Source organism: Schistocerca piceifrons, chromosome X (assembly GCF_021461385.2).
Source record: "Schistocerca piceifrons isolate TAMUIC-IGC-003096 chromosome X, iqSchPice1.1, whole genome shotgun sequence".
Taxonomy (NCBI): Eukaryota; Metazoa; Arthropoda; class Insecta; order Orthoptera; family Acrididae; genus Schistocerca; species Schistocerca piceifrons.
In genome coordinates, this window is record NC_060149.1 from 614,339,561 (window position 1) to 614,355,180 (window position 15,620).

The 15,620-nt window shown below is 43.0% G+C and overlaps 1 protein-coding gene across 2 annotated transcripts in view; it reads right to left on the reverse strand.

The window, feature by feature from the left end:
* LOC124721110 (26S proteasome non-ATPase regulatory subunit 2) overlaps positions 1–15,620 on the reverse strand; it is a 124,232-nt gene that overhangs the window by 65,384 nt on the left and 43,228 nt on the right. For both annotated transcript variants that reach the window (XM_047245928.1, XM_047245927.1), the window contains exons 8-9: positions 10,916–11,022; positions 5,686–5,812 (exon numbers count right to left, since the gene is read on the reverse strand). In XM_047245928.1, the coding sequence (XP_047101884.1) occupies positions 5,686–5,812; positions 10,916–11,022 (234 nt within the window). The remainder of the gene's footprint in view (positions 1–5,685; positions 5,813–10,915; positions 11,023–15,620) is intronic.

Below are 15,620 nucleotides of genomic sequence, written 5' to 3' on the forward strand. Positions count from 1 at the left end.
TGATAATAGTCTCCACTGGAAGACTTTCAGAGATTGTCAGACGGGATGCTCCATGCTTCAGAATGATGTCTTCTCCAAGGAACTTGATAATTTCCAGGGTTTCGGCAGTTGGCATAACTTTAGTAATAGCATGGCATGTGAGGCAGTCAATTCAAACTATCATCCATCGATTCCCATTTGTGAACATTGGGAACCTCCTCAAAGAGTTTGATTCCAATCCAGTGAAATGGCACTGCTGTGGACAGGATTGTTATCATATGCCCTGGTGCTTCAGTAACTGGCATTCCTTACAGTAACTCACATATTGTCAAATGGATTGCTACAGGTCTACCCAGTGATAACTGCATCTGGTTCTGTCTAGAGTCTTCACGAATCCCAGGTGACCATATGTTTCATTGTCATGGAAATAGTTCAGGATAGCTGGCTGTAGATAAGCTAGGATAATGGGCAAACATTTCTGCCCTATCACACCTCAGTTTCTTTTATACAATGTTATGTTTATTACTTGGAATTATCATTTGGTTCGTTTCTCCTTCTTCAAGACTTCTATGCTTCTCAGCAGCGCTTGATCTTCACTCTGTTCTGCAGCCATGTCACGCACTGCAACGATGATCGAATTTCATCTATGCTGCTTTGTCCCAAAGTAGTCCCTGAAAGGGACACTGTGGTATCATACACAGGCTAGTCAGCCAGCGTAGAGAATGGTGGTCATCACAAGTGAATGGTTTGCCAAATAAATATGTCCGGAATTTGTTGACTGCTGAAAACAATAGCAAGGCACTCTTTCTCAGTTGTTAAACAGTTCACCTCAAACTTGGAGAGTACTCTGGAAGCACAAGCTATCACCTTTTCAGCACATTAGACAATTTGCAATAGAGCTGCACCTATCTCATAGCCACTAGTGATTGCCTGAAGTTATGACTCAGCATTCTCATCATAGAATGCTGGGATTGGACAAGCAAAGATTTTTCTTGCACCCACTTCCAGGAAAATTTGGTATCTCTTACAGTAGTTCTTGCAATGGATGTACCTTGGTACTGAAGTCCTTTATGAATTGCTGGTAGTATGAGCATATTCTATGAAAATTTCTCACATCGCGAATGTGCTGAGGAGTCAGAAAATCTGACTGCTCTTATTTTCTTTGGATCGTGATGGACTCCATTGGCATTCACTAAATGCCCCAATATTTTTATTTCTTGGGTGAATTAAGGTGGAGGCCTGCAGTCTGCAAAACACTTCAACAAGTGGCTTAGATGTTCTTCAAATGTCTTTGAAAAAATGACAATGCCATCTAGATAGCAAATATGTTCTTCAAATGTGTCTGATAAAATGACAATGCCATCTAGATAGCAAAGACAAACCATCCATTTAAAGGGTCAAAGCGTGTTGTCCATCACAAGTTCGTAAGGGGTTGGGGCGTCACACAGTCCAAATGGCATAACTTTCCACACAGAGGTCATCAGGAGTTCTGAAGTTTTTTTTCCAGGTCAGCCTCAGCAACCTGGCGGTCTTTTCCCTGTCAGCCTACTCAATTTCAATTCACCAGCAGCTGGTTTGCAGGTTGACTGTTGAGAAATACTTTCGCCCTTTTGAGCATTCTAGTGTGTCATCAAGGTGCAGCAATAGATAGAAATCTTTCATTGTGACTTAGTTAACTCATCAGTAGTCACTGCATAAACATCATGTACAATCTTTTTTCTTCAGAAGGACCACAGGAGAAGACCAAGGACACTGAATGTTCAATCATGTCATCTTGTAACATCATCTCCACTTCCTCCTGGAGTATATGTCATTTTACTGGTGACAGCTAGCTTATTAGTAAATGATCCTCAGTGTTGATATGATGTTTTACAATGGGCCACTTGGTCTGTCTTTTTTCCATGCTGGATTGGGAAGCATCCAAAAACTGTCACAGAATGGCTATCGCTCACCAACGGCAAGATCCTATTCGCAGTTCGACTGCAGCTTCATTGCCTGTGTTTTCTGTATTGGTAGCAGAGCACGATTCTTTGTCAATGACACTAAGCTGTAGTTCCTGGACTGGTTCGTCTGTCCCTATGCACATACCTTTAGGGGTGAGTTGTAACTACTCATGACAACTAGTGATCCTAAGTTCTGCTTGACCACCGACAATGCTTCTGACTGTCACTGGCATGTAAATTTCTTTTGTGAGCCTCAGTAGCTTTTTCCACCTGACAAAAGCTTGACAGCTTAACTAAGCACCTCGACTGTCAACTGGAATTGTCTTGGTGATAGGGGGGTGGTCTTCAATGGCAAACAACCATCCAGAGCAATCTTTTTTGTGTGTCCTTGTTGGTATAGCTTCATCAATCTGGAGCTAGGATCTTCCACAACCTATGACTGCTTGTGATGCCTGCAAGAAGTCTCATTTAGAACAACACTGTGACTACATTCTGTTAAAAATGACAAATTTGAAGGATTTTGTTCTGCCATTGATAGTTATTCTAGCAATTCATGTTCCTGTCAGCTGGATGTACTTCCCATTTGTGACCTTCAGAACAATCGCTTTCATAGCAAGGATCATAGTTTCCTTTAGCTGACAATGATAAGCATCTGACGTTACAGAAAAGGAAGCCCCGGAGTCAAATTGCGCTTAGACATGTTCGCCATCGATGACGACATCAATGAAATTTGAAAAAAGAGACAGCATTGGTCGTATATGTTTTACTATTGCAAAATCGATTTTCTGTCACTGAGTGACCATCTTCAGTGCTATATTGTATAACTTAAATTGGGATGCACTGTTGTCACTAAGCTTACGGCAATCACATAGACTGCCGTAAGCTTAGTGACAACAGTGCACCCCAATTTAAGTTATACAATATAGCACTGAAGATGGTCACTCAGTGACAGAAAATCGATTTTGCAATAGTAAAAAATATACGACCAATGCGGTCTCTTTTTTCAAGTATACCTGTTACCTGGTCGTAGTGCACAAGACAACAACATGGAGTCGCCAATCAATCAATGAAATTCATCTTAGTGACTGTCATCCACTGAGGATTTTTATTGACTAGCATGAAAAGGACTGTTGTAGTGGTTGACATCTCACAGTCTAGGAGTTGTCAAAAACACGCCCTCTTTCTTTGCAGCAGCATACAACGAGACTAGGGCATCCACAGTGGAAACATGCTAGTGTGCTGTCCTACATTCTCTAAATGTCTATTCTTCTGTGGGACAGTATACTTGGTGTAGGAGTGATTGTGCCTGCACTGGTTGGGTGCTGAGTTGTGGTTTGATGGCTGTGGCCTCAGTCCTGAGTTGATCAATTCCATTCTTCAGTGTGCGTTTGGCTGATGGTACCACGTGCTAAAGATTCCTTCACCTCTACAACATATTCTATTATTTCCTACCACATTGGGTTGACATTCACAGCTCCTATCTCTTACCTATTCAGTCTGAAAGTTCTGGCCACAATAACATACTTTATCTCTTCTCTCACTACCTAGTGTACGAGAGGGAATAGGTCATGCGGGTCTCTGCAACTGCCTTAGAGCCACATTTGGGAGTCGCCCATATTACTTTATTCCAATTCTTCTTTTCCTGCATTTCTTTAAGGTGCTGTTACCACATGATGAATTCCTCAGTTATTGTGACATCCTTAAATACAAGAGCTTGGTACATGTTTTCTTCAACTCCTTTCATCAAGTGTTGATTTCTTCAGCTTCTGTCATATTTGGATTCTCACTGTGGCATACAGCCAAAACATTCTGTATGTAGGACTGCTATTTCCTCAAGACATTTGGCCCTGATCTTCAATTGTTTTTCTGCTAAGTGGACTCGATGCTGATTGTTGCCAAACATTTTCTTCATTTCAGCCTGCAATTTATCCCTTCATTTCGACCTGCAATTTATCCACGCTATTGGGCTTTACCTTGTTGTTCTAAAACCACTGCTGGGCTGTGTCATCCAAGCAAAAGTACACACTTTCCAAACACATTTCGTAACTGTAATCCATGCTGTTGTATTTGGTGACTCAGTCAAATCCTTTCTGCCACTTTATTGGGTTCTGGCCAGTGTTTCTGGATAACAGTGATGGATGCCTAATGTGCAGCTGACTTATTGCTGTTTTTGAATCCACCTGTCGTCTGAATACAGGGATCTTAGGAACAATGTATTGCTTGTATTCCAGTTCCTATCCATGTAGGTGACGGCTTTAACTATACCTAATTGTAGTCACAGTGATGTAAACATTTTGATGTACCCAGTGTCTCCAACAAACAATGTCACGTAATAACCCCATTCACATCCAGATCCGAAAGCAGGGTCATAATGAAATACAGTACTTAGCACTGAAGGAATGTTTATTACAAGTACTAATCTGCAGCCATAAGGAAACTGATTTGGATGGAGAGTGCAGCTAGTTATACAAAACATTGACTATTCCAGAATACTAGCATTTGTATCAACATCAAATATTCCAGAATACACAATTATTACAAAAATAAGATATTCAAGAACCTTCCAGAAATGATAAATACTAAATAACTGCTGGTGGTGGGGTTTGAACTGGGGACCTACAGCACACAAAGCAGCAACACTAACCATTATACCACATGCTTATGGCAATATATAGGTAACACAGGTTAGCGCAAAAGTACGGGGAGTAGTAAATCTATTTTACACTATATATATATATGCCGGAGAGGTGTGGCACACTGACGTTCATCGAACCATGAAGCCACAAGAGACATTCAAAGTTCTTCGCTCTTGTGTCCACTAAAGAACCACACAGCTTGCAAAGGAAGGTATAAAAGAAAATTCTGGTAGAATGTAAATAATTTGGAAGTAAAGGTGGTAACACGCTTTTCCTATCCCAACAGAGGCAGGGCTACCTGCGAAACCAGCTACATCTATCAGACCTGCTGCAATTTCTACACAGCATTTTGTGCAGGCATGACCACCAACTCACTGTGAAATCTAATGAAAGGCCACTGCCACGCTGTTGCCAAGAGCAGAGTTGAGCACCAAGTGCCAGAACACATTGCTGAGCACAACATGCTCGATTTCAGTGACTGCTTCACAACCTTTGTCATTTGAAACCCCTCCCCACCCCACCCCCGCTATTAGCTGAACTACTTATACGAGAGTTATCCTTACAACACAACCTTCATTCCCATAATCCTCCTGTCCAGCAATTGCATCTTCTTCCAAATTGTCACTCCTTCAATCAACTCCCCTAAATCATCATCACCACCACCACCACCACCACCACCACCACCACCACCACCACGCACTGCACAAACTCTCCAGCTCTGGTGCCCACACATTACATCCCTAACCTGTGCACCTGATGCCTCTTCCTCCTGCATTCCTATCTCACACACCTGCTTCTGTGCCATTTTTCTCCCTTCACCCACTCTACATGACATAACCGCTCTTCCTCCCAACTGCAGTCCTGGCATTGTGTATTTAGCCACCACAATGTAACTTGTGTGTGTGTGTGTGTGTGTGTGTGTGTGTGTGTGTGTGTGTGTGCGCGCGCGCGCGCTCTAGCTCAAAAAGAGATTTGTTAGGAAGCTAGAGTAATTTTCATTCTTTTTGTGTGTGTGCGCCAACAACTCAATGCCACTAGAACATACTATACTGTACTAATTACAAGTCAACTACAGACAATTAATTAGGAGTCCACTTTGAAATTATTAAACTGGTAAGATTACTTACCTAAAATTGCTCCTATCCGCATGACATTGCTACTATGAAGCACATAATCAGAGAGAAGTGCTAGAGCTGGATCACACTCATTTCTGACTCCACAGTTAACAATACCACAAGCCAACAATGCACCAGACTGAAAACGGTTAAAACCAAATTAGTGTGAAGTAATAAACCATAAAACTAACAACTAGTGTTTGATTTATCAACAATTAAAAACAAAAATAATATTAAATGTATGAGATAGCAAACTGGGAGAAAAGCATTGTTTAGAGATGCTCAAAAAATTTACTCATTCTATGCACACTACAGTAATGTACGTCTGTATTTAAAAATTACTTTCTAACAACAAACATTGCCACAAAACCGTATACTTCCAACTGACATTATTTCCTCCAATGTTTGTAAAATCATATTTTGAATTCAATCTTCAACAAATAACTTAAGATACAATCACAGAGTATTTGCAATCACAGTTGCATGGTTGTGATCAAGCAGTGTCATGTTCCTACTTTAACAGATCACTCTATGATGACTAAAGACCTGAAGACAATCATTATAGACTCAAACTAATAATCTTGCAAATGTTTTGTACCACTGTGACTGTCAGTAAACCTTATTAATATTATTACTATACCAAAAATTGCTGATTTCATCCAGACAATAAGTACACTTTAGTTAAACTACACACAAATCTCCTCTTAACAGATTTTGCCACAAACGCCTGATTTTAACAGCATTACAGGTATCACAATTCTAAGACGAAATGAATAAAATGCACTGTAATGACATGAATGAACTGATAGGTGTGAAATGAACTTAAATGCACTTAACCCTTTTGCAGGAGAATTTTTTTTTTTGTAGCAACCCAGCAAAGATAATTTTTTTGCTATCCCATCAGAATTGTGATCAACTGACTATATTTATTTTTTGATAATTTTTTTTTATTTAGGACCAAAAACTATGATGGTACATATATCACCACGGCACCTTTGTGAAGTACTAAAACTATGTTGGTAAATGGATTTCCCACTTCACTTTTGTGAGCTGTTATGTGTAAAAAAAGCAATGAACAGGGTTTCCTGTTTTTATTTTATATTGTCTTTTACTTTATTTAAAAAATGCTTGTTACCAATATTAAAGTTTACTTATCACAATGTGAAAACAATCCTTCAAACTTTATCATGCACAAAGGTATGAGCTGATACAGGTCACAATAATGTATATTGCAGAAGCGAAGCAATGTGTTCCTACAACAGCAGTGATCCCACGACACGCAGAAACTGATGGTTGTAGCAGTTTTCATACACCTGGCGCAGTGTACCACCACAAAATATCAGGCACAGACAGAGGCGATAAGATATAGTCCCAAAAAATTTGGATACCCCTAAGTTGGTGGTAAATATGCTTCCCGAGGATCACAGATGACAGATTAATTTTGTGGTAAGTACAGTATACTTCCCAAGCCCCTTCCAGAAACTACTCTGGTGGTAGCCATACTTTCCATTAACAATTAAAACACTGTTGTTTGGTGGGATATATACTTCCCATAGTTCTGAAGGCTATATTTCACAACAGAAACTGCAATTGGGCAGCAGACTGCCATTGGATGCCAGGAGAATATAGAAGTGGCAACACATATTCCCTTAAATGTTTAAAGAAATACACTCCTGGAAATTGAAATAAGAACACCGTCAATTCATTGTCCCAGGAAGGGGAAACTTTATTGACACATTCCTGGGGTCAGATACATCACATGATCACACTGACAGAACCACACGCACATAGACACAGGCAACAGAGCATGCACAATGTCGGCACTAGTACAGTGTATATCCACCTTTCGCAGCAATGCAGGCTGCTATTCTCCCATGGAGACGATCGTAGAGATGCTGGATGTAGTCCTGTGGAACGGCTTGCCATGCCATTTCCACCTGGCGCCTCAGTTGGACCAGCGTTCGTGCTGGACGTGCAGACCGCGTGAGACGACGCTTCATCCAGTCCCAAACATGCTCAATGGGGGACAGATCCGGAGATCTTGCTGGCCAGGGTAGTTGACTTACACCTTCTAGAGCACGTTGGGTGGCACGGGATACATGCGGACGTGCATTGTCCTGTTGGAACAGCAAGTTCCCTTGCCGGTCTAGGAATGGTAGAACGATGGGTTCGATGACGGTTTGGATGTACCGTGCACTATACAGTGTCCCGTCGACGATCACCAGTGGTGTACGGCCAGTGTAGGAGATCGCTCCCCACACCATGATGCCGGGTGTTGGCCCTGTGTGCCTCGGTCGTATACAGTCCTGATTGTGGCGCTCACCTGCACGGCGCCAAACACGCATACGACCATCATTTGCACCAAGGCAGAAGCGACTCTCATCGCTGAAGACGACACGTCTCCATTCGTCCCTCCATTCACGCCTGTCGCGACACCACTGGAGGCGGGCTGCACGATGTTGGGGCTTGAGCGGAAGACGGCCTAACGGTGTGCGGGACCGTAGCCCAGCTTCATGGAGACGGTTGCGAATGGTCCTCGCCGATACCCCAGGAGCAACAGTGTCCCTAATTTGCTGGGAAGTGGCGGTGCGGTCCCCTACGGCACTGCGTTGGACCCTACGGTCTTGGCGTGCATCCGTGCGTCGCTGCGGTCCGGTCCCAGGTCGACGGGCACGTGCACCTTCCGCCAACCACTGGCGACAACATCGATGTACTGTGGAGACCTCACGCCCCATGTGTTGAGCAATTCGGCGGTACCTCCACCCGGCCTCCCGCATGCCCACTATACGCCCTCGCTCATAGTCCGTCAACTGCACATACGGTTCACGTCCACGCTGTCGCGGCATGCTACCAGTGTTAAAGACTGCGATGGAGCTCCGTATGCCACGGCAAACTGGCTGACACTGACGGCGGCGGTGCACAAATGCTGCGCAGCTAGCGCCATTCGACGGCCAACACCGCGATTCCTGGTGTGTCCGCTGTGCCGTGCGTGTGATCATTGCTTGTACAGCCCTCTCGCAGTGTCCGGAGCAAGTATGGTGGGTCTGACACACCAGTGTCAATGTGTTCTTTTTTCCATTTCCAGGAGTGCATATTTAGTGGGACATATATCCCCCCACGACCCACAGAAGGGCTAAATTAAATGATATCACTACAAACATTCGAATATGCTGAAAATGTGATGTAATAACTATGTATAGACACTGAAAATCTGTGACAAAGTGGGGCTCAAAAGCAGGAAACATGGGTTTGAGGCTCAATTTGACACAGTTTCTCAATTCTCATAACACCACTTTTTATGAAATGTGTATTTGAAGATTTTTACTTTTTCTCTCAGTTCTACCCCCAACCAATCTACACAATTACTTCCACAACATGAAGGGGGGTTCTGAAGTCATCTCATTGTCTGAAATCCCGTCTGTCAACATCTTCTAAACATTAAGACTTTTGTGATCTTTGAGGATTTCTTGGCGACACTGATGGTTTACTAGTTTTTTGGTTTGCAGCCAAGGTCATTTTCTTTACATATTATTTTGATGACTCCACTAGTGTTCATCCTCAGGTGCTTACAGTTTGAACACCAACCACACTGTGAACGGAACACACTGTGTGCCACCCTATCTATTATTGCCTCATGCTGTCAAAGAATGTAGCAAACTCATAGAAATTTAAGACAAACCAAAGGAGTGTGCCAAAATGTAGAAATGTTACAAGTAAGAAATAAGTTATAAGACAATACCATTCCAAACAGACAGCATCGATATGTTTTCTGAATTGATTTAAGCAAACTGAATGCTGGGCCCCACAGTTTAATCCCAAACCCTCTGTCCTAGGTAATTAAAGTATCTCAACTGCACTTTTTATTACACTGACCCAAAAGTTTGCTGCCTGCATCACAATGCTGGTATTTTCGTATTTCATTACATGCTCACAGGTGATGCAATGTTAGGTGACAGTTGATTTTGTTGGATGCTTGAGTTGACTGTAATGCTTGTGTTCTTTACAACTTCAAAAGTTCTTATGATTTTCCCAATACACTACATCACATTTGCACAGTATGTGGTATACAGCGAATTTTTGGAGCCCTAGATTAGCTTTCACACAAAATAGTAGATCTTTAATTTCATTTGATGGATTTAAATACATCTGAAACTGTATTTTTGAAGTATTTTCCTGATCTTCCCATAAACTGAGCCAGCGTATGGAAGACCTACCATTCTGACTTCTCCTTTACTGGTGTCATTTCCCTTTACAGGCAGTGTTGACTTGCACTGCAGGGCATACTGAATCTGTTTTTCTGAGTACCTGTTCTTTTTGTAAACTTCTCACAGAAGTGTCAATTCTTCAGAGTAGTTTTCATGGTCTAACAACAAATATGCTCTGTGGACCAGTGTTCTACACATCTCAACTCAATCCATCGATATACAAATTTCATTGTGTTTCACCACACAAATATAATAATAGGGAAAGCTACCTATTTTTGCCATTTTGCTTAAGAGAAGGTGGATACCTGGGACATAGTGTCTAGAAGGTCAACCATATCCAACTCTTCTGCACATGTCAAGAGCCATCGACACCCATCAGAAATACATTCCATGTTCAGAACACTGGTCCACAATGTGGAGAGTAGTTTTCAAAAAGAATGGGTACGCAGAACAACAGATCAAGCATATCCAATGTCTTTCTTAAAAAAACAGCTTGGTACAAAAAGCATTAATCTATTTCACTCAATAACTGAAGCACATGTACCAAGTTTAATAGTTATGGGAAAAGTTTTGCTTCTCTTTAGCTTGAAGTCACAACAGTTTTCAAATTTTGCGCTTCCTTAAAAAGAAATACGCCACGGCTCAATAGCCAGCAGATAATTATGTTGCTGTTATGAACATCACTTTTGAGAAAATACATGCAGCAGTGGAAAAAAGCTACATAGAAGGATGGGTCTACAGGAAGAACAATTTTTTTGCCTACTGTTCGAAAAGGGAGGGAGGGAGGGAGGGAGGGAGGGAGGAGGGGAGGAGGGGGAGGAGGGGGAGGAAGGGAGGAGGGAGGGAGGGAGGGAGGGAGGAGGGGGAGGAGGGGGAGGAGGGGGAGGGGGGGAGGGGGAGAGGGAGCACAAATAATGTACGAATATACTTGATGACAACTGATGGCCCAACATGTTACACCCAAAAGAGAACTGAAAAATCATATTTAAGATATGAAGCTTTGATACTTAAACTAATAATAGGTGACAAATACATACCTTGATGTAATCCTCAGAAGAATAAAGGTATTTGTCTATTGGTGTCAATCCTCCATCTACATCCCACAGAAGTACCAATCCAAGAGAGGCTGTGGCACTCAACATACCTGCAATGAAAGGTGTTGATGAAGATATAGAAAAGAAAAGCAAAAAATGAAACCACTACCAAATACAGGCATGTGGCAGTATCGTAACCACAATCCAGGTGCAGTACAGCATGAAAATAAGAGACAGGACTAAGACAAATCAGAATGGATTTATAGTCCATGAGAAGAATGACTGGTATTAACATTTCATGTGGCCAAGTGGCACCTGTTACCGGATGCAGCATATAGCATCTTAGTCACTACTACTTGTGTACCCTAGTAGCAAAACAAATACCATAACATCATGCAGTTTGTATTCACAAACCTGTTAACAGTTACTGGTTATAACACATAAACTTGAAAAATCGCAAAGAATTACTAACCATCTAGTATACAGAGACTTACTTTTTATATGTACAATAGATATGCAAACTATTTTCACAATAGTGTAGAATATTCACAGCTTTTTTTCATTGTCAAAAATTTCCTTTATTAACAATATTACGAAAAGGATAGCTGCTATTCACCATATAGCGGAGATGCTGAGTCGCAGATAGTCAAAACAAAAAGACTGTCACAAAATATGCTTTTGGCCAACAAGGCCTTTGCCATATATAAAACCACAGTCTCTGGCAGCTGAAGCCAGACTACGAGAAGTAGCAGTACATGATGGGAGAGGCAACTAGGTGGGCGTAAGGAGGTTGGGGCATGGAGGGGGAGTGGTAGGGGTAGCAGGGTAGCGGTGAGGGACAGTGAAGTGCTGTTGGGGAGCATGCAGGGACGAGGTGGAGAGAGGGTAGGGCAGCTAGACGCAGTCGGGATGTTACACAGAGGGCGGGGGAGTGGGGGCGGGGGTAGCAGGACAGGAGAGAAATAAAAAGACTGGGTGCATTGGTGGAATAGAGGGCTGTGTAGTGCTGGAATGGAAAAGGTAAGAGGATAGATGGGTGAGGACAATGACTAACGAAAGCTAAGGCCAGGAGGGTTATGAGAACATAGGATATACTGCGAGGAGAGTTCCCACCTGTGCAAATCAGAAAAGCTGGTGTTGGTGGGAAGGAGCCATGTCTTGATGGGTGGCGGGCTCAGCAACAGGGTGGTCCAATTGTTTCTTGGCCACAGTTTGGTGGTGGCCATTCATGCGGATAAACAGCTTGTTGATTGTCAGGCCCACATAGAAACACAGAATGCAGCACAGTTCTGCAGCTTAACTTGTAGATCACATAACTGGTTTCACAGGTAGCCCTGCCTTTGACGGGAGAAGTGATGTTTGTGACCGGACTGGAGTAGGTGGTGGTAGGAGGATGTATGGGACAGGTCTTGTGTCTATGTCTATTACAGGGATATGAGTCATGAGGTAAAGGGTTGGGAGCAGAGCTTGTGTTGGGACGGACGAGTACATTGTATAGGTTCAGTGGATGGCAGAATAGCACTGTGTGAGGGGTGGGAAGGATAGTGAACATGATGAGAGGTTGTCTAAACCCTGGCAGAGAATGTAATGCCTACCCACAATTACTTCTCCTTTGACGGCATTAACTACGAACAAATCTGACGTACAGCTATGGGCATCCACATGACAGCATCCTATGCCAACCTACTCATGGGCCATCTAGAGGAATCCTTCCTAAACACCCAGAATCCTAAACCCATCACCTGGTTCAGATTCACTGATGACATCATTGGGATCTGGATTGAGGGTGAGGACACCTCATCCACATTCCTCTAGAAGTTCAACAGCTTCTCCCCCATTCGCTTCACATGGTCCTATGCAAACCAATAAGCCACCTTCCTAGATGTTGACCTCCACCTCAGTGATGGCTACATTGGTACCTCTGTCCATTTCAAATCTACTAACCGTCAGCAATACCTCCACTTTGACAGCTGTCACCCACTTCATACCAAGTAATTCCTTCCATACCACCTAGCCACCTGTGGCCATCGCATCTGCGGTGACAAGTGGTCCCTCTCTAAATATACCAAGGGTCTCACTGACGCCTTTACAGACTGTAATTATCCTCCCAACTTGTACAAAAACAAATCTCCCGTGCCTTATCTTTCCAGACAACCACCACCTCCCTAAGTTTCACTGTCTGGCCACAGAGGAGCATTCCCCTCGTAAATCAGTCCACCCAGGACTGGAGCACCTGAATTACATTCTCTGCCAGGATTTTGACTATCTCTTGTCGTGTCCTGAAATGAAAAATATCCTGTCCACTATTCCGCTCACCACTCCCACAGTGGTATTCCGCCATCCACTGAACCTACACAATATACCTACACCATAAACCACCGCTCCCAACCTCTACCCACCTGGCTCATATCCCTGTAACAGACCTAGACGCAAGACCTGTCCCATACATCCTCCCACCACTACCTACTCCAGTCCAATCACAAACATCACCTCCCCCATCAAAGGCATGGCTACCTGTGAAACCAGTCCTGTGATATACAAGATAAACTGCAGCAACCACTATGCTGCATTCTATTTGGGCATGAAAACCAACAAGATATCTGTCTGCGTGAATGACCATAGACGAACTGTGGTCAAGAAAGAACTGGACCACCCTATTGCTGATCATGTTGCGCAACACGACATTCTTCATTTCAATGACTGCTTCACACCCTGTGCCATATGGATCCTTCCCACCAACACCAGCTTTTCTGAACTGCACAGGTGGGAACTCTTCCTGCAATATATCCTATGTTCCCGTAACCCTCCTGGCCTTAACCTTCGTTAGACATTGTCCTCACACATATAGCCCCTTACCTGTTCCCATTCCAGCATTACACAGCCCTCTATTCCATCAACGCACCTAGTCTTTCTACTTCTCTCCTTTCCCGCTACCCCCCCCCCCCCCTCCACACTCCCACGTCCTCCTCCCCCCCCCCCCCCCATGTGTTACCTCCCGACTGCTCCTAGCTGCCCTACCCTCTCTCCACCTCTTCCCTATACGCTCCCCAGCAGCACTTCACTGTCCCCCTCCCCACCTCAGCCACCTCCTTCCCCCACCCAGTTGCCTCTCCCATCATGTACTGCTACTGCTGCTGCTGCTTGTACTCTGGCTTCGGCTGCCAGAGCCTGTGGGCCTGTGGGCTCGTGTGTGTGTGTGTGTGTGTGTGTGTGTGTGTGTGTGTGTGTAGTCTATTTTTGACAAAGGCCTTGTTAGCCTAAAGCTTGTTTTGTGACAGTCTTCTTGTTGTGTCTATCTGCGACTTAGCAGCTCCGCTATATGGTGAGTAGCAACTATCCTTTTCATAATATTGTTGCATTCCATCCTAGAATTTCCATTGATTTCCTTTATTAACTTGTTCTACAAAGAGGGACAGAAAAAATTATGGGTATATTAACTGCTAATATCTAATAAAAAGTACTCTCAATGCAATGATCAGGTGATAGCACCCCCTCCAATATCTCCGATTGTGTTGCAGTTATGATAACTGAAAAACACCACTCCCATTACAGTCAGAAAATGATTATGAATCTTTTCCCTGCACTGTTCCAGCTGTCACTGCTTCCTCTCATATGAACAATTCATTCTTTCATGCATTGTTCGACAATATCTTCATTTTTGGCTGTCTCTCTGATGGCACGTGCGGAGCTGTTCAGTATTTCCTTCCAGGTCTCACAAGTCACTAGAATCACAGCATCCACAAGGATATTCTCAATTACAGGGATGGTCAACTTCTTGTTCTTTGTAGCAAGGCAGTGTTTTACTTGCACCCATACACCTTCATTAGCACTGATATAACAATGATATGGGAGTAACCTTACTATTTCTTGTCCATGCCTTTGGACAGTTGCATTGATGATATACAAAGCAAACTGTGAAATAGTTTTGAACAACACTGACTCCCTCAAATCTGTTCTGAGATCCACATTTTGTCTTTTCAACCACCGAATAATTTTGTCGGCCACTGTTGCCAAACTCGGTGATCAATCCTGAACAACAGAGTGAGACATAGAATTATCCATACACTATTTACATGTTATAGGTAGCCCCCCCCCCCCCCGCTCTCTCTCTCTCTCTCAGATGAAACGACATTAACTGGTTTCCAATACTTTCAATGTATCTCCAGTGTCGCTACAAGGGAAGTCGAGTTATTGGCTATGATTGAGGCCCATGTTGACTGGCTGAATTGGTCACATGACAAAGAATATAACCCGTGTGAAATCAAAAGAAATCAGAAACTCACTTGGAAATATTACAAATTACATAGAAACTGGTTTTCAGTTCGCTGACTGGAGATCAGTTTTCATCTTAATACTGAAAAAGAACCCAGTTCAGGTATTCATTATATGTGGCACAACGTATCCAGGTGGTATGGTTTCAAAACATAATGCTGTCTTAATTACTTTTATAGCCAATACAGTTGGGCAGTTCTTGTGTCAACCTGGTAGGTGTAAAACATCATCCAAAATTGTACTAAATCCCTTTCTCTTAAAATTATCTTAAGGAATTTGTTCGTAAGTCCACACAAAGTGTAAATGGTTGTAATAAATACTAGTCCTCTTAGCAACAGACATTTCTGATAGGGGGTGTACAGATGGATATGGGGATTAGAAATCAAAAATGGTTGTAGGAAGACTGAATATTGTAAAATAAAAATCCACAAAAGAT